We start from the raw sequence: 19,011 nt of genomic DNA, 5'->3' as shown, positions 1-19,011 counted from the left end.
AGAGGCGGGGTTTCTCCATGCTAGCCAGGCTGGTCTCGAACTCCTGACCTTGTGATCCGCCCGCCTCAGCCTCCCAAAGTGCTGGGATTAAAAGTGTGGACCATTGCTCCTGGCCTGTACTTTCATTTCTATCAGTTGTATAAGTTTTAGTAGATTACTTAATCCTCTCAGCCAGTGTTCTTCTATTGCAGGAGGTACTGCACTACCTACTTAAGAATGTTAAGGTAAATGAGATAGTAAATATAAAAGTAATATGGGAAAAAAGCCTACAAATAAAACTTTGTGGTTATATTAGTTATATATGTATAATAAGTTATATTAGGAGTGGTGGTGGTAGTATTGATAGCACTTTGACCTTGGAGCCTACTGAATATGTGTGTCTGATTTGAAGGATGGAGTCAGGTTATTAACTTGGCTCTAATCCCAACTCTACCATTTGATAGTTGGTTATTTTGTGAGAGCTATTTGAGCTTTCATTTTGGTTTCCTCATCTATAAACAGGAACTGATAATAGTATGAATTCCAGGGTTGTTGAGAGGATTAAAGAAGGGCTAAATATAAACCACTTAAATGAGCACACAGTACATAGAAAATTCCTAATAAACATTAACTTCTCTTGCATTTAATTTTATTTATTTTCGATACAAGGTCTTGCTCTGTCACCCAGGTTGGAGTACAGTGGTGTGATCGTGGCTCACTGCAGCCTCGAACTCCTGGACTCCAGCAGTACTCCAGCCTCAGCCTCCCGAGTGACTGGGACTACAGGCTTGTGACACTATGCCCAGTTAATTAAAACAATTTTTTTTTTTAGTAGAGACAGGGTCTCATTATGTTGTCCAGGCTGATCTCAAACTCCTGGGTTGAAGTGATCCTCCCGCCTTGGCCTCCCAAAGTGCTGAGAGTACAGGCGTGAGCTACCACACCTAGCCTATTTAATTTTAACATCAAAATTAAGTTGAAACTCTATGAAATTAAAGTATCTCAGCATTTGAGTTTTTAAAATGTAACTTAATGATAAAGTAATAATAATGCTTATCTTAAAAACCTTCTTCATGTATATATATGAAAGACATTGAAACTGCTCATACTAAACTAATCATTAATAATATGAGGACATTTTGATTCAAAATGTTTTCCTTTGCAAGATGCCTTTCGGTTACTTCAGAATTTTTTATTAGTTAGCCAAAAATGTATTTCTAAATTTTGCAACTATCCATATAAAAAGTTTTGCCTAAGTGACAATGTACATGCATTAGTTTTTGTGTTTTTTTTCTTTTGCAGTGATTACCGTTTATTTTTATTTTTATATTTACAGATTGAAATCAGCAAGGGATGTGGTTACCAGAACAGGACACTCATTGGCCTTGGGGTCCCTACATAGGTATTTAGGAGGAATAAGTTCTTCTCAACACCTAAATTCTTGTATTGCAATCCTTTATACTTTGGCGCAGGACAGCACTTCTCCTGATGTGCAGGTGGGTACCTCATGTGATACTTCCCTTGAAATTCATGATTTTTAGATGATGCAGATTGTGTTTATATTGAACATTAATAATTTATGAATATAGTTTCCTCCCATAGTAATTGTGGAAGCCATTGTTAACCTTGGTGGATTTTTAAAATTAAAATCTTCCCCCACACTCAGAGTCTGAAGTCAATTTCAGTGTGTTTTTCTGAAAATGTATCTCTGTTCCATCTTAATGATAGCTTTGGGCTAGAAGTGGTGGCTTACGCCCATAATCTCACACTTCAGGACGCCGAGGCAGGCAGATTGCTTGAGCTCAGGAGTTCAAGACCAGTCTGGGCAACATGGTAAAACACTGTCTCTACAAAAGATACAAAAATTAGCTGGGCATGATGGTATGCATCTGTGGTCTCAGCTACTCAGGAGGCTGAGGTGGGAGGATGGCTTGAGCCGGGGAGACAGAGGTTGCCATAAGTCCAGATTGTGCCACTACGCTCCAGCCTAGGCAACAGAACCAGACCCTATCTCAAAAATAATAATAATAGTAATAAATAATAATAACAGCATCTACTATTTTAAAGAGCTTAATAGGTACCAGGTGTTACGATACATTCTTCTAAGTCTCATAGTAATTCTTTTAGTCCTTGTAATAATTTATTAGGGTGTGTATAGCCCATTATGGGGAAATAAAACTGAGGCTTAGGAAGCTAAGCAACTTGCTCACAACTGAAAAGCTAATAAATCATGGAATCAGATCAAGAACACAAGTCATAGACTCCAAACTCCTGTTCTTAACCACTTTGCCATATCGTTGTACATATCTTACCTATTTCTGTCAGTAAAATCATCATTCTCCTATCTTAATCAAATATGGAATGATTTTTATTTCTCCCGTTCTTTTACTCCCCTTCTGTCGTCTTATCTGTCTCCCTTATTAATGTGTGCCAAATTACTGTCATAGCCTCCTAATTTGTCACATTTTTAGGTCCTTTTGTTTCCAACTCTCTCTAGATATAAGGCTAAATTCGTTTTCCTAAAAGATTATCATCTTGCCACTTTCCTGCAGAAAAGCTTGACAAAGTGCTTATTCCTTCTTGAATCAACTTCTTTATTCCAGTCCCATCAACTGACCCCACAGATGTTTTCTGTTACTACCTCAAAGTGTTGACTTCTACAGATGATTTATCCACATGTCATTCTCATGTCTACATTTACCTTTTCTTTTTCTCTTCTCTCCTTACATGCCTATTTGATATTCCACATCTTTTAGTCTTTTAAGATCCAGTATAACCACCATCTCACCAAGCTTTAATCCAGTTAGCTTTCCCCCTCTGAATTACCGTATTACTACTCGCCTCCTCCACTTCATCTAGTACTTGACTGAATTGACTTACAAGGTTTCCATTTTTCACCCGTCTTTATATATAGCACTTTTTGCTTCTATTATATTCTTCTTCTCTCTCTTCAAGAAGTCTATTCTGAGTGTACCTAGTTTTATATTGAATACCTTTTTTGTTGATTAATTCATATACTTTCCATGGCTGTCAGTGTCATTTCTGAATTTTCTTGATTGCTCTCTCTCACCTAACAAATAGAAGCTCATTTTTGCAGCATTTAAAGTACTGTAAGCTTTCTTATACATCCATTGATAAGAGGAATAAAACTTTTTCAGTTCATTTTCTGAAGAGAGAGCTTTTAATTTACTTCTTGTTATAGAACATTAAAACATACACAAAATTAGAAAGTATACTATAATGAATCTATTATACTCATCACCTAACTTCAGTGGTTATCAGTATATGACCAGTCTTTTTTCATTTAAACCACTGTGTGTGTGTGTGTGCACGTGTGTGCGCACCTGCCATAAATGTACATATCTATGTACAAACAGTACATTATGTAACCACCACCCGAAATCAAGAAACAGTCTATTATCAATACCCCATACACACTTCTCACACTGTCTTCTAGTTAACTACCTGCCCCCACCAAGGATAACCACTATCCTTATTTGCAACAGCATAAATTAGTTTTGCTTGCTTCTATACTTTATGTAAATGGAATCATACAACATATATTCTTTTATGTCTGGTTTTCTTCACTCAACATTATGTTCAAGAGATTTGTCCATATTGTTGAATGTAATTGTAGATTTTGTTGAATCTTTTTAAAAACTTGAATTTTCATTCTTTCTATAGATTAAACAATAAACAATTTTTCAACAAACTAGATTTGATTCAAACTGTTAGCTGAAGTACCAACTATTACTTGCAATTCTTAATGATGAACTATGTCATTCTAAACTGGATGATTGCCTCTGAGTTGGAAGTCCTCCATTTCTCTTTCCACATTAGTAGTAGCATTCACATTTGCTGTTACTTTATCACTTGCTTCAACAAAAGAACAAGTTAATGTATTTTATGTTTCTTAATGCTGCTGTAATGTTTTTAATTGTTTTTCTTTGTCATTACAGACCTGGGCATTACATTCTCTATCATTGATCATTGATTCTGCTGGCCCACTCTATTATGTGCATGTGGAACCTACCCTTTCTCTTATTATAATGTTGTTGTTAAATGTACCTCCTACTCATGCTGAAGTTCACCAAAGCCTTGGTCGCTGTTTGAATGCCCTTATTACCACGTTAGGTCCAGAGCTACAAGGTGTGCATAGCTGCTTTTGTGATGTTTTACATTAAAAATAATACACATAAAAATGAATTCAGTTCCTAGTCTGTATGCTTGGCACGTGATAGGTGCTGTATGTTTTGTTAAATGAATGTATAAATGCCATTCAGCCTGATTTCTCTTACCTTGAAAAGACAGAGTACAATATTTAGACAATTACATATCTCCTAAAGATGCCTTCCTTAACAGTTAAAATGACAGACATGAAGCAGAATCATCCAAAGAGCTGTGTTCTCTATTTAAGAAATAAATGGCTAAGTCCAAAATTTCAAATATTACGAGCTGTTCAAATTGCATAGTATTACATGATTATAATACATGAAAGTAATTCTTAACTAATACAAGTGAGGCTAAGTTTATTGGCAATTTCTAATTCCTCTTTTTATGAAAATTTGGTATAACCTACTGATAGTCTTAGGTTCTTCTTTGCCTAATAATTTGTGTTGTAATAAACTTTTCAGATTAAGAATAACTAAAGTAGGTCAGGCGCTGTGGCTTTCGCCTGTAATCCTAGCACTTTGGGAAGCTGAGGCAGGTGGATCACTGGATCTCAGGAGTTCGAGACCAGCCTGGCCAACATGGTGAAACCCCGTCTCTGCTAAAAATATGAAAAATTAGCCAGGCATGGTGGTGTGCACCTGTAGTCCCAGCTACTCGGGAGACCGGAGGCAGGAGAATCACTTGAACCCGGAAGCCGGGGGTTGCTGTGAGCCGAAATGGCACCATCGCACTCCAGCCTGGGCAACAGACTGAGACTCTGTCTCAAAAAAAAAAAAAAAAAAAAAGAATAACTAATCTAACAATCTGTAACTTAGATTATCCCTACTTCTGTAGAAGAAATTGTACATCACAGATTCGTAGTGACTGTAAATTTTAAAACCTGTAATATATGTTTAAACTGGAAGTAAATTTTAAAACCTGTAATATATGTTTAAAGAGTAATGTTTTTATAGGCCGATTATTAAAAGCTTTCTGCTTTTTATTTTAGGTAACAGTACTTCAATTTCTACCTTAAGGACTTCCTGTCTACTGGGTTGTGCAGTAATGCAAGATAACCCAGACTGCCTTGTTCAAGCTCAGGCCATCTCTTGCCTTCAGCAGCTTCATATGTTTGCTCCACGACATGTCAACTTGTCTAGCCTGGTTAGCTGCCTCTGTGTGAGTATAGAATTGTAAACAAGCTCTTAGTTTCTTTTATTTGAATCTTAGATTTATTCCAGTACACATTTTAATTATACTCTAGACTATGTACAAAGTTATGTGTTATATACGTAGCTATTTCCCCTCAGTTCTAGTCTTTTTCGGGAGTAGGGGGCAGCTTTCATGCAATCAGCTCCTAAGTCTCTCTTCTGTTAATTTTTCTCCCATTGTTGAACTTGATATTTGGAATATTTATTCATAAATCAATGAACACATATTGGGTGCTTATAATGTCCCACGTGCTATATAAATGCTGTAGGACATGCAAAACTCTATGTGGTCACCTGTCTTTTTTTCTTCTTTTTCATCTATTCTAAGTTCTTTGCATCCCAGATGGAGAAATAACACTTTTCCTTAATATTCCAGCAACATATGCATCAATATCTGGCTTCTAATATTGTATCTACTGAATGTAGAAAGATAAAGGCCATCAACCAGAAGTTCCTTTGAAGTGGTTCATTGCCATTGGTTTTAAGACTTCCCCTGGCCGGGCGCAGTGGCTCATGCCTGTAATCCCAGCACTTTGGGAGGCCAAGGTGGGCAGATCAGCCTGGCCAACATGGTGAAACCCCGTCTCTACTAAAAATACAAAAATTAGCTGGGCGTGGTGGTGGGTGCCTGTAATCCCAGCTACTCGGGAGGCTGAGCCAGGAGAATCGCTTGAACCCGGGAGGTGGAGGTTGCAGTGAGCTGAGATCGTGCCATTGGCACTCCAGCCTGGGCAACAAGAGTGAAACTCCGTCTCAGGAAAAAAAAAAAAAAAAGATTTACCATGTCACCAGTTTCTATCTGGACTTGCCTCAAAAATTGAGTTGCATTTGGAATTATAAATTGGCACCATTGCTTTTCAAATTTTTCTACTCCTGCGGTGTTCGTAGCACACTCCCATTAGTAACGTGACTGTTGAAAATCATTATATAGACCTTTCATTTTCAAGCTTGAGGCACAACATGCAGCATTTCAGAGCTTGAAAGAACCTCAGAATCTTAAAAATCTGTCATATAGATTATCCCTACTTTTGTAGAATGGTGTTTGCATTATTAAAACCAATCTTCTCAGTAAAAAGATAAACTGAAGACTGAAAAGTTAAATAAAGTAACACATCTAGCTCACCTAAGTGGTGGCTAAATCTACATTGTGGGTTTCTGGACTCCTCCTTCAGTCCTCATTTCATTATTCCATACTACCTTTGTAGATTTTAGGGATAGATCTTATCTCAACTCTGCCACCTCCTAGCTGTGCACCTTTAGGGAAGTCCCGTAATCTCTTCTAGCCTCAGCTACCTTGTCTGCAAAACATGAGGATTACACAAAATGCTGCTTGTAAAGGCAAATGTCTCAGGCATTTCGTTAGTACTCAATAATGGTAGTTGCCTTTGCTGTCTTGACATGTGTCTTCAACATACAGTATATTATTATATTAATTATTGATACTGATAGTCATATAAAACTATTTATTTATTTATTTTAGAGGCACAGTCTCACTTTGTCAGGCTGGAGTGCGGTGGTGCAATCATAGCTCACAGTAGCCTCGAACTCCTGGGCTCAAGTGATCCTCCCCCTTCAGCCTCCGAAGTAGCTAGGACTACAGGAATGTACCACCACACCTAGCTAATTTCTTTTCTTTTTTGTAGAGACAGGGTCTTGCTATGTTACCCAGGCTGGTCTTGAACTTCTGGTCTCAAGCCATCCTCCTGCCTCAGCCCCACAAAGTGCTGGGATTACAGGTGTGAGCCACCATGCCTAGCCCAATAAAACTTTAAAAAGAGAATGTGACTGACTTTCTGATAGAAACTTTTGTTCCTGTATTTTTTTAGATCTGGGTCAATCATGTATTAGGGAAAACAGCACTTACAGGAAAAGGATTTTACCTGTACCATTCAGGGACTCTTCCCCAGGAATATTACTTTTATATTTGAAGAGTCATTCCTAAAACCAGTTATTGAAAAATTTTTCACTCCTTTGCATTTGATCTTTTACTCTCCATTTAAATTAAGTGATACTGCTGTTTTTTCTTCTTGTCTTGTAGAAGATTTCCATTAATTACCTATAAAATTTCTCCTTTACCTGATACATGATTTTTTTTATTAATTAAAGTCTATTGAGAAATGAAGAACAAGAATAACCCATTAATTCATGATGAATAAAATCTGATCAGCTGGGCACAATGGCTCACACCTGTAGTTCCAGCGCTTTGGGAGGTCAAGGTAGAAGGATCATTTGAGCCCAGGAGTTCAAAACCAGCCTGGGGAACATACTGAGACCTTGTCTCTACAAAAAATTTTAAGAAAATTATCCAGGCATGGCAGTGTGCACCTGTAGTCCCACTACTACTTGGGAGGCTGAGGTGGGAGGATCACCTGAATCCAGGATGTTGAGGCAACAGTGAGCCATGATTGCGCCACTGCACTCCACCCTGGGCAATGGAGCAATACACTGTCTCAAAAATATAAATAAATAAAATCTGATCAAACTTATTAACTTTTTCCCTTCCCAAATCAAAAAAGGGTACATATTTACTGCAGGAAAAAAAAATAGGCATCAAAAAAAAGTTACATATGAAAAAGAATAGAGATTATTATATTATCAGACTTTTCTTTTGGGTACATTAGAGCAAGTGAGAAAATCTGAAGTAACAGTTACGAATCGTATGTTAACTCATAATATTCAAGCTGTAAAATGATTTTTTTAATACACAATCATAGTCAAAAATTATCACTATAGTGTATTAATTTAGTGTCTCAATATTTTGGTTAGTAATTTATTCTGAATTTATTAGATTGAATTTATTATACTTTAGAGTATTCACCAAAGTAAGGAAATTGCATTTCATCATTAGGCAAAAATCTTACTGGGAAGTATTTTCCTTTAACTGCATGCTCTTTAGCTTCCGTTCTAAACTTGGCCTTAGCTACACTAGCAATTCTGAATACTCTTAGTTTTAAAACTTGGCTTCTAAGAGTTAAACTATAATTAACTTCTGATGAGGTAAACCATTAACTTTGCCTCTTGCTGGACACCTGTTCATGTGAATGCAATCCAGATCACTCCTCTCAACACTTACGTCTACTTGATTGGGTTTGATACTGAGGCTTAATCAGAGATTCTGAAGAAAAACCTAAAATTAATCACATGTACATTTTAAAATTATATATTTACGTCTTAGAGTTCTTGAGTTGACTATTTTCAAAAACTTGGCTCAACTCATTTTGTTGGAAAATAAAATATTTGTGGCAAATTTTTAAGCTGAAGCTAAGCCAATTTAAATAATAACTATCAACATTTATATTTTAATGCTTAGCTGACTGTTGTCAAAGTCATCCTAATATTTATCTTTTGGTTTTGTCATGACTGGTGTGTCATTTGTTTTTGTGCAGGAGATCTTGTTGGATAATTCTGTGTTGGTAGGTCCCTTGACCCTTGATTCCTAACTTTTTTTGAGTTTTGCGGTGCTGTTTCTTTGTGTCATTTTTTGGTTGTAGATGTTTGTTTTCCTCTGCATCTCTTTTTTTAAGCGAACCATTAATGCTAAGTCCAGTATGTGTAGCATGTTTCGTGGTGTTTATTTGATACCAATATAAGCAAATCCTTCCTAACCTTCTCCAGCTGGTGCACTCACTCCTTGCACTAAATTTGGTCTCATTTTTATTTAATATATTCATTTCAGAAAATAATTGTAGTTACAGTTTAATTTAATTTCTGTATTTTGCCTGCTTTGTTTGTTTGCCTTAAGCCACTGTATTCCTCTTCCCAATATAAATGCTGGAGAATGACATGGAGACATTAAGCCTCCCATTTTACTTTGTGTGACAGCCTTCAGTCTTTTTTCTACCAAATAAGTAAAGGGTACTTCCAAGCATGCTTTTTCTAAAAGATGTTTGACTAGCCTGAATAAATGCTGCACCTGCTTTGTATTATATGCTTGTAAAACTCCAGTTGAAATGACTAGTAGATTTATTAACTTTCCTTTAAAATTGTCTTGTAAAGTGCTTTTTTAGTCATTGTTGTTAAATACAACAGTAATCTTGGGGATGAGTAAATATAATCTTTTTATATTTTAATTTCTCTGTTATCCTAACCTGCTAACAATATAGTTTCTAAACATGGGATTACATTATACCTTGAGACTTTTCTATGAATGGCATTCCTCTCTATCCACTTTTGGGTTCATAATACAGCTTGAAGGTATAACAGAACATACTTATAAAGCTGTTCCAGCACTCTATCCTGGGTAACAGAGCGATACCCTATCTCAAAAAACAACGACAACAACAAAAAAAAACTATTCAGTGATGATATATGCACAAATTTTTTCTGTTTCTTGGCTTCTGATAAAATGTAGAATTTGGCTCTCTTTGCATGTGTTTCTTCTTGTACATTCTTTTTTTTTTTTTTTTTTTTGAGACACAGTTTCACTCTGTCACCCAGGCTGGAGTGCAGTGGTGCAATCTCAGCTCACTGCAACATCTGCCTCCCAGGTTCAAGTGATTCTCCTGCCTCAGCCTCCCCAGTAGCTGGGACTACAGGTGTGTGCCACCACGCCCGGCTAATTTTTATGTTACTAGTAGAGACAGGGCTTGACCATGTTGGCCAGGCTGGTCTCAAACTCCTGACCTCAAGTGATCCACCTACCTCGGCCTCCCTTGGTGTGAGCCATCATGCCCAGCCCTCTTCTCATATATACATACATACATACATACATACATACATACATACATATATGTTTTTGTTTTTGTTTTTTTTTCCTGAGACAGAGTCTGTGTCACCCAGGCTGGAGTGCAGAGGCATGATCTCGGCTCACTGCGACCTCCACCTCCCAAGTTCAAGCAATTCTCCTGCCTCAGCCTCCCGAGTAGCAGGGATTACAGACACCTGCCACCATGCCTGGCTAATTTTTTTGTATTTTTTAGCAGAGACAGGGTTTCACCATGTTGGCCAGGCTGGTTTTGAACTCCTGACCTCAAGTGATCTGCCTACCTCGGCCTCCCAAAGTGCTAGCGTTACAGACGTAAGCCACCACACCTGACACTCTTCTTATGTATTCTTAATAGCTCCTACTACCTACCTTTTATTTCCTCCCAAAATTTAGCCTCTGCTCTTTACAAAACTTCACCTACTTCAGTCCTGTTTTTCCCACATATGCCAAATCTAAAGATCGCCATAAAATTATGCCATTATTTCTCAAATTTTGCTTTGAAGATCACTACCATAATATACATATTTATTTTGTAGAACATACCAGACTGATCTTTACTTTCATAGTACAAAATTTAAAATCTCAACTTTATTTCATATATGAAATCACTAAGAATTTTTATCCATTAACCTTTGACTTGTAACTGAAGTATATTACCAGTCTTATCATTTGCCATGGATAGATACAACCTATTGAGATTTACATTGCATCTGTAAGATGTGTACATATATGTATTCTATCAATACATAAATATGTATGTATATATATAAAATTTGGTGTTCTGTAATGCTTGTCTCTAGAGAGCATTTTTGGTGAATGTTTTCTGCCTTTATTTGAAAATGCATTTACTTTGTATGTTGTCTGATTAAAATATTATTGTTAAGAGACCACACTAATAATAACTAACATTTATTGAGCATTTACTATTTGACAGGTACTGTGGTAAGCACTTTGCATGTTGCTTTGTGTTAATGTCACAATAGCCCTGAGAGATGCAGTAGTGTTACAAACGAGGAAACTAAGGCACTCTAGAGGAGTTAAATAATTTGCCCACAGTCACACAGCTAGTAAGTGATGGATCTAGGACTCAAACTGAGACATTTTGACTCTGGAGCCTCCATTTTAACCAATATGCTGTATTGCCTATATGGATGTGTATAAATTTCTGCTTAGAGAATGATAAAACATTATAATATAGTTGCATGAACACAAATGTATGAACTGCAACTAAATCCTTTCCGTTGTAGTTCTTTTTTTCTCTTAAAAGTCTATTTACTCATATAAATTCTGCCTTCTGACACTGCCAAAAGACTTTTGCTTAGATTTATGAATAGTGCATAATCTAGTACACATATTACCTATTAAGCTGTTTCTAAGTTACAGAATCAGAAATATATTCTAGAATGGTTTCAAGAAGTTCCTATGTATTTATAAATTGTGTCCAGCCCGCTGATGGGCTGGACAGAATCAGGAAGAGGTCCAGTGAATATCTGTTAGACTCACTGAGTGCCAACAAGAATTTTAGCTCTGTCATTCCTCTAATGGTATTTTTCAGGTGAATCTTTGTAGCCCCTACTTGTTACTGAGAAGAGCAGTACTGGCTTGCTTACGTCAGCTTGTACAAAGAGAAGCAGCTGAAGTTTCAGAACATGCTGTTATGCTTGCTAAGGATAGCAGAGAAGAGTTGACTCCAGGTAATTCTCTTGATCAAGATTATGTCCAGCTCAAATGATTATTTTTATTTTAAATTTTCCATATATACATGAGTTTTGAAACAGTTTAAAAGTTAATATGTCTTAAACCTGCTACAAGAAAGAATTGCTAACAGTTATTCCAACCAGTGATGTTACTGATTTAGAGTAGTGGTTCTCAAACTGGTTTTCAAACCAGCAGTGTATACCTTACCTGGGAACTTGTTAGAAATGCAGATTATTGGGACCCATCCCAGACCTACTGAACCAGAAATCTGGGAGTATTACCTGGCAATCTGTATTTTTAAATCTATATTTTTACAGTCCCTATGTTAGTATAGCTGTGTGCCACATAATGGCATTTTGGTCAACAACAGACTGCACATACAACAGTGGTCCCATAAGATTATAATACCATATCTTCACTGTACTTTTTCTATGTTTTGATACACAAATGTTTACCATTGTGTTATAATTGCCTATAGTATCCAGTACAGTAACTTGTTCTATGGGTTTGTAGCCTATGAGTAATAGGCTATGCCATATAGCCTGTGTGTGTAATCTGTACCATCTAGGTTTGGGTAAGTACACTCTATGATGTTCACATGACAATGAAATTGCCTAACAACACATTCTTCAGAACATAATCCTATTACGCCACGCATGACTGTACTAAAGTTTGAGAGCCACTGATCTAGAGCAAGTTTTTTCACCGCAGTCAAATGAAATGGGATTAGCCCTTAAATAATTTATCACACCTGACTCTGTTTGCCGGAGAATCTCACTTTCATAAAATTTATTATAGATATGTCTGCTACAAGTTAAAGAGTTTTTAATGCCCCTTCTTTTACATTTTAGAGCTGAATTAAAGGATTTCTTAGCCAGTAAGATTTAAGTGTATATCCCTTCATTTTAAAACTATGATATGAATAACCTGAATTTGCATATGAATTCAAAGAAACTATTAGCCTACAAAAATAGTAATAATAGGCCAGGTATGGTGGCTCACACCTGTAATCTTAAGCACTTTGTGAGGCTAAGGCGAGAGGACCGTTTTAGGTCAGGAGTTCAAAAACAGCCCTGGGGGCCAGACACACTGGCTCATGCTTGTAATCTCAGCACTTTGGGAAGCCAAGATGGGAGGATGGCCTGAGGCCAGGAGTTCAAGACCAGCCTGGTCAACATAGTGAGACCTCATCTCTATTTTTTAAAATTATGTATATATATGTATATATAAAAATAACCACCTGCACAATATGGCATGACCCCATCTCTACAAAAAATTTTAAAATTAGCCAGGTGTCATGGTACACATCTGTAGTCCCAGCTACTAATTAATCAGGAGGCTGAGAGAAGAGAATTGCTTGAGCCCAGGAGTTTGAGGTTGCTGTGAGTTATTATGCACTGCATTATAACTGCAGCCTGGGTTACAGATCAAAACACTGACTCCAAAAAAAAAGGTAATTATCTTACACCCTGGCTGGTCACAGTGGCTCACGCTTGTAATCCCAGTACTTCGGGAGGCTGAGGTGGGCAGATCACCGGAGGTCAGGAGTTCGAGACCAGCCTGGCCAACATAGCGAAACCCCGTCTCTACTAAAAATATAAAAAATTAGATCTGTGTGGTGGCATGCGCCTGTAGTCCCAGCTACTTGAGAGGCTGAGGCACAAGAATCAGTTGAACCCAGGAGGGGGAGGTTGTGGTGGGCCGAAATTGCACCACTGCACTCCAGCCTGGGCACCAGAGCGAGAATCTGTGTCAAAAAATAATAATAATAATTTATGTATATAGTTTTCAAAGTACCATCATACTTTTAGAAAGTTATAGACTTCACGGAGCTTTTCAGTATCTTAAGCTTTTAGGTCCATAATATATTTTACTATCAGTAATCTATGCTCTTTAAGTAACAGTTTTATTCTTAGGACATTAAAATGTTTAGCGAGCTGGCCCAGTTGTGGCAGCATGTACTTGTAGTCCCAGCTTCCTTAGAGGCTGAGGTGAGAAGATCACTTTAGCCCAGGAATTCAAGGCCAGCCTGAGCAATATAGTGGGACCTTGTCTCTAACAAAAACAAAAATAAAAACTTTTGCTTCAACTTGAATTAATCAGCATGGCTGGGCTGCTATATAGGCATACCTATACACAATACCTAGTATTGTGGGTTTGGTTCCAGACCATGCAATAAAGCAAGTCAGGAATTTTTTTGTTTTCCAGTGCATATCAGAGTTATGTTTGTACTATACTGTAGTCTGCTAAGTGTGAAATAGCATTATGGCTAAAAAAGCAATGTACATACCTTAAATTAAAAATTCTTTATTGCTAAAAGATGCTAACCATCATCTGAGCCTTCAGTGAGTCATAATCTTTTTGCTGGTAGAGGGTCTTGCCTCAGCGTTGATGGCTGCTTAATCAGGGTGGTGGTTGCTAAAGGTTTGAGGGGGTGGCTGTGGCGATTTCTTTTTCTTTTTTTTTTTTGAGATGGAGTCTTGCTCTGTTGCCCAGGCTGAAGTGCAGTGGCACAATCTTGGCTCACTGCAAGCTCCGCCTCCCGGGTTTCCGCCATTCTCCTGCCTCAGCCTCCCAAGTAGCTGGGACTACAGGTGCCCACCACCACACCCAGCTAATTTTTTATATTTTTAGTAGAGACAGGGTTTCACCATGTTAGCCAGGATTGTCTCAATCTCCTGACCTCATGATCCACTCGCCTCGGCCTCCCAAAGTGCTGGGACTAAAGGCGTGAGCCACCACACCCGGCTGGCCATTTCTTAAAATAAGACAGCAATGAAGTTTGCCATATCCATCGACTTCCTTTCATGAAAGATTACTCTGTAACATGCAATGCTTTTTGATAGCATTTTACTTAGAGTAGAACTTTGAAAACTAGAATCAATTCTCTCAAACCTGCTACCACTTTATCAACTAAATTCACGTAATATTCTGAATCCTTTGTTGTAATTTCAACAGTGTTCACAGCATCTTCACCAGGAGTAGATTCCATCTCCAGAAACCATCTAGAATGATAATCCTTTCCAGAAGGTTTTCAGTTACTTTGCCTGGATCCATCCGTCTGTGGCAGCTGTAGCCTTATAAAATGTATTTTTTAAATAAGACAACCTGAAAATCAAAATGACTCCTTAATCTGCAGAATGGATATTGTGTTAACAGGCATGAAAACAACATTTATCTCCTTGTACGCCTCCACGAGAGCTCTTGGGTAACTAGGCACATTGTCAGTGAGCAGTAATATTTTGAAAATAATCTTTTTTTTTTTTCTGAGCACTAAGTCTTAACAGTGGACTTAAAATATTCAGTAAACCCAGTTGTAAACAGATATGCTATCATCCAGGCAGATTTGGCATAGTTCTTTTTTTTTTTTTTTTTTTTTTTTGAGACAGGGTCTGTCTCTGTCGCCCTGGCTGGAGTGCAGTGGCACGACCTGGGCTCACTTCAGCCTCTACTTTCCAGGCTCATGTGATCTTTCCACCTCAGCCTCCTTGGTAGCTGGACCACAGATGAATGTCACCACACCCAGCTAAATTTTTTTTTTTGTATTTTTTGTAGAGATGGGGGTCTCACCTTGTTGCCCAGGCTGGTCTTGAACTCCTGGGCTCAAGTGATCCACCTGCCTCAGCCTCCCAAAGTGCTGGGATTACAGGTGTGAGCCACCATGCCTGGCCAATTAAGCATAATCCTTAAGAACCATGGGATATTTGGAATGGTCAGTGAGCACTGGCATTAAAGTCACCAGCTGCATTAGCCCATCACAAGAGAGTCAGCCTATCCTTTGAATCTAGGAATTGGCTTCTCCTCTCTAGCTATGAAAGTCCCAGATGGCATCTTCCAATAGAAGGCTATTTCATATACTTTGAAATCTGTTGTTTTAGGCTGGGCTCTTGCCTGTTATCCCAACACTTTGGAAGGCCGAGGTGGGTGGATCACTTGAGGTCAGGAGTTCAAGACCAGCCTGGCCAACATGGTGAAACCCCATCTCTATTAAAAATACAAAATTAGCCGGATGTGATGATGGTGGGTGCCTGTAATCCCAGCTACTCAGGAGACTGAGGCACGAGAATAGCTTGAACCCGGGAGGCAGAGGTTGCAGTGAGCCAAGATCACGCCACTGTACTCCAGCCTGGGTGATAGAGCAAGACTCAGCCTCAAAAAAAGGAAAGAAAAAGAAAAACTGTTGTTTTGACCTTAGCTACGTCTTCTGGCTAACTTGATGAAGCTTCCATATCAGGATTTGCTGCTTTATCTTCCATTTTTATGTTATGGAGACTGCTTATTTCCTTAACACCATGAACCAACCTCTGCTAGTTTCTACCTTTTCTTCTGTAGCCTCCTCACCTCTCCCAGCCTTCAAAGAATTAAAGAGAGTTAGGGCCTTGCTCTGCATCAGGCTCAATGTTGTGGCTGATTTGAACTTTTTTTTTTTTTTTGAGATGGAGTCTTGCTGTGTCACCCAGGCTGGAGTGCAGTGGTGTGATCTTGGCTCACTGCAACCTCCGTCTTCCGGGTTCAAGTGATTCTTCTGCCTCAGCCTCCCGAGTAGGTGGGATTACAGGCGTCCGCCACCATGCCTGGCTAATTTTTGTATTTTTAGCAGAGACAGGGTTTCATCATGTTGGCTAGGCTGGTCTTGAACTCCTGACCTTAGGTGATCTGCCCACCTCGGTCTCTCAAAGTGCTGGGATTACAGGCGTGAGCCTGATTTGAACTTCTGTCCAGATCACTAAAACTATCTCTGTGTTGGTTAATAAGGTTGTTTATCTTCCTTATCATTTGTGTGTTCACTGGAGTAGCTTTTTAAATTTCCTTCAAGAACTTTTCTTTTGCATTCACAACTTAGATAACTGACCTAAGAGACACTTAACTTTTGATCTGTCTTGGCTTTTGAGATGCCTTTCTCACTAAGCTTAAATCATTTCCAGCTCTTGATTTAAAGTGAGGGACGTGTGACTCTTCCTTTCACATGAACACTGCAAGGCCATTGCAGTGTTATTCATTGGCCTAATTTTGATACTGTTGTGTCTCAGAAAATAGAGAGGACTGATTAGAATAAAAGAGATGGGAAATGGCCAGGAGAGAAAGAGAAATGGCATGGAGCAGTCAGAACACACTCAACATTTATTGAATAAATTTGCTGTTTTGCGTGGGCATAGTTTGTGGCACTCCAAAACAATTAAAATAGTAACATCAAAGATCACTGATCACAGATCATGATAACAGATACTATAATTTTTTGAACCCAAAAGAATTATGCAGTGAACATGTTGATTCATCTACTTAATCTCTTTATGACACTTATTTTATAGACATCTCCCTCCATATACACACGTAAACCTTTTGCCAAATCATCTTAAAGCAGGCCCCAGACATCATGACAGTTCACCCTAAATGCTTAAGTTTGCATTTCCCAAGAAGAAGGATATGGTTTGGCTTTGTGTCCCAATCCAAGTCTCATCTTGAATTACAATCCCCAGGTGTTGAGGGAGGGACCTAGTAGGGGGTGATTGGATCATGGGAGCGGTTTCCCACATGGTGGTCTCATGATAGTGAGTGCGTTCTCATGAGATCTGATGGTTTCATAAGGGGCTCTTGCCCCTTCAGTTCCTTCACACACACTCTTACCTGCTGCCATGTAAAACGTGCCTCTTCCCCTTCCACCATGATTGTAAGTTTCCTGAGGCCTCCCTAACAATGCAGAATTGTGAGTCAATTAAACCTCTTTTCTTTATAAATTACCCAGTCCCAGGTGTCTCTTTATAGCAGTGTGAAAACAGACTAATACAGTAAATTGGTACCAGGAGTGGGGCACTGCTATAAAGATACCCAAAAATTTGGAAGCAGCTTTAGAATTGGGTAATAGGCAGTGGTTGGAATGGTTTGGAGGGCTCAGAAGAAGACAGGAAGATGTGGCAAAGTCTGGAACTTCTAGAGACTTGTTGAATGGCTTTGACCAAAATGCTGATAATAATGTGGACAATGAAGCCCAAGGTGAGATGGTCTTAGATTGAGTTGAGGAACTTCTAGGAATTGTAGTAAAGGTCACTCTTGCTATGCTTAAGCAAAGAGACTGGCAGCGTTTTGCTCCTGCCCTAGAGATCTGTGAAACTTTGAACTTGAGAGAGATTATCTGAAATTGGAATTTATATTTAAAAGGGAATCAGAGGCTGGGTGCGGTGGCTCATGCCTGTAATCCCAGCACTTTGAGGGGCTGACGTGGGTGGATCACCTGAGGTCAGGAGTTTGAGACCAGCCTGGCCAAATGATGAAAACCCATCTCTACTAAAAATACAAAACTTAGCCATGCGTGGTGGTGGCACCTGTAATCCCAGCTACTGGGGAGGCTGAGGCAGGAGAATCATTTGAACCCAGGAGGCGGAGGCTGCAGTGAGTTGAGATTGCACCACTGCACTCCAGCCTGGGCGACAAAGTGAGACTCTGTCTCAAAAAAAAAAAAAAAGTGGTGAGGGAAGCAGAGCATATAAAAGTTTGGAAAATTTGCAGCCTGAGGATGTGATAGAAAAGAAAACCCCATTTTCTGGGGAGAAATTCAAGCGCACTGCAGAAATTTTCATAAGTAACAAGGAGTCAAATGTTAATCTTTCTTTTTTTTTTTTTTTTTTTTTTGAGACAGAGTCTCACTCTGTCACCCAGGCTGGAGCGCAGTGGCGCAATCTCAGCTCACTGCAAGCTCTGCCTCCTGGGTTCATGCTATTCTCCTGCCTCAGCCTCCTGAATAGCTGGGACTACAGGCACCTGCCACCACACCCAGTTAATTTTTTGTATTTTTTAGTAGAGACGGGGTTTCACTACTTGTTAGCCAGGATGGTCTCGATCTCTTGACCTCGTGATCCCCCCACCTTGGCCTCCCAAAGTGCTGGGATTACAGGTGTGAGCTACCAGTGCTGGCCTCGAATGTTAATCTTTTCGCCAAGACAATGAAGAAAATGTCTCCAGGGCATGTCAAAGACCTCAGCAACAGCCCCTCCCAGAGGCCTAGGAGGGAAAAATGGTTTTATGGGTCAGACCCAGGGTCCCCCTGCTCTGTGCAGCCTTGGGAATTGTTGCCTTGTGTTCCAGCTGTTCCAGCCATGGCTAAAAGGGACCAAGGTACAGCTCAGGTCATTGCTTCAGAGAGTGCAAGCCCCAAACCTTGGCAGCTTCTACATGGTGTTGGGCCTGCTGGTCCACAGAATTCAAGAACTGAGGTTTGGGAACTTCCACCTAGATTTCTGAGGATGCATGGAAATGCCCAGATGTCCAGGC

General features: G+C 39.0%; 1 protein-coding gene across 14 annotated transcripts in view; it reads left to right on the top strand.

Moving 5' to 3' along the window:
• HEATR5A (HEAT repeat containing 5A) overlaps positions 1-19,011 on the top strand; it is a 133,487-nt gene that overhangs the window by 71,186 nt on the left and 43,290 nt on the right. For 10 of the 14 annotated variants that reach the window (XR_010151081.1, XM_063793293.1, XM_054665945.2 and 7 more), the window contains exons 19-23: positions 1,316-1,475; positions 3,939-4,128; positions 5,141-5,310; positions 8,729-8,755; positions 11,603-11,741. Coding sequence is in view for 13 of the 14 variants with exons in the window: in XM_063793293.1 (XP_063649363.1) it covers positions 1,316-1,475; positions 3,939-4,128; positions 5,141-5,310; positions 8,729-8,755; positions 11,603-11,741 (686 nt within the window). In the remaining variant the exon portion in view is untranslated. The remainder of the gene's footprint in view (positions 1-1,315; positions 1,476-3,938; positions 4,129-5,140; positions 5,311-8,728; positions 8,756-11,602; positions 11,742-19,011) is intronic. The other 4 variants (XM_024348691.3, XM_063793297.1, XM_522993.8 and 1 more) reach the window with 1 other exon arrangement.

The sequence above is a fragment of the Pan troglodytes genome, chromosome 15, assembly GCF_028858775.2.
Source record: "Pan troglodytes isolate AG18354 chromosome 15, NHGRI_mPanTro3-v2.0_pri, whole genome shotgun sequence".
Lineage (NCBI taxonomy): Eukaryota > Metazoa > Chordata > Mammalia > Primates > Hominidae > Pan > Pan troglodytes.
This window is presented reverse-complemented; position numbering and strand designations above follow the sequence as displayed.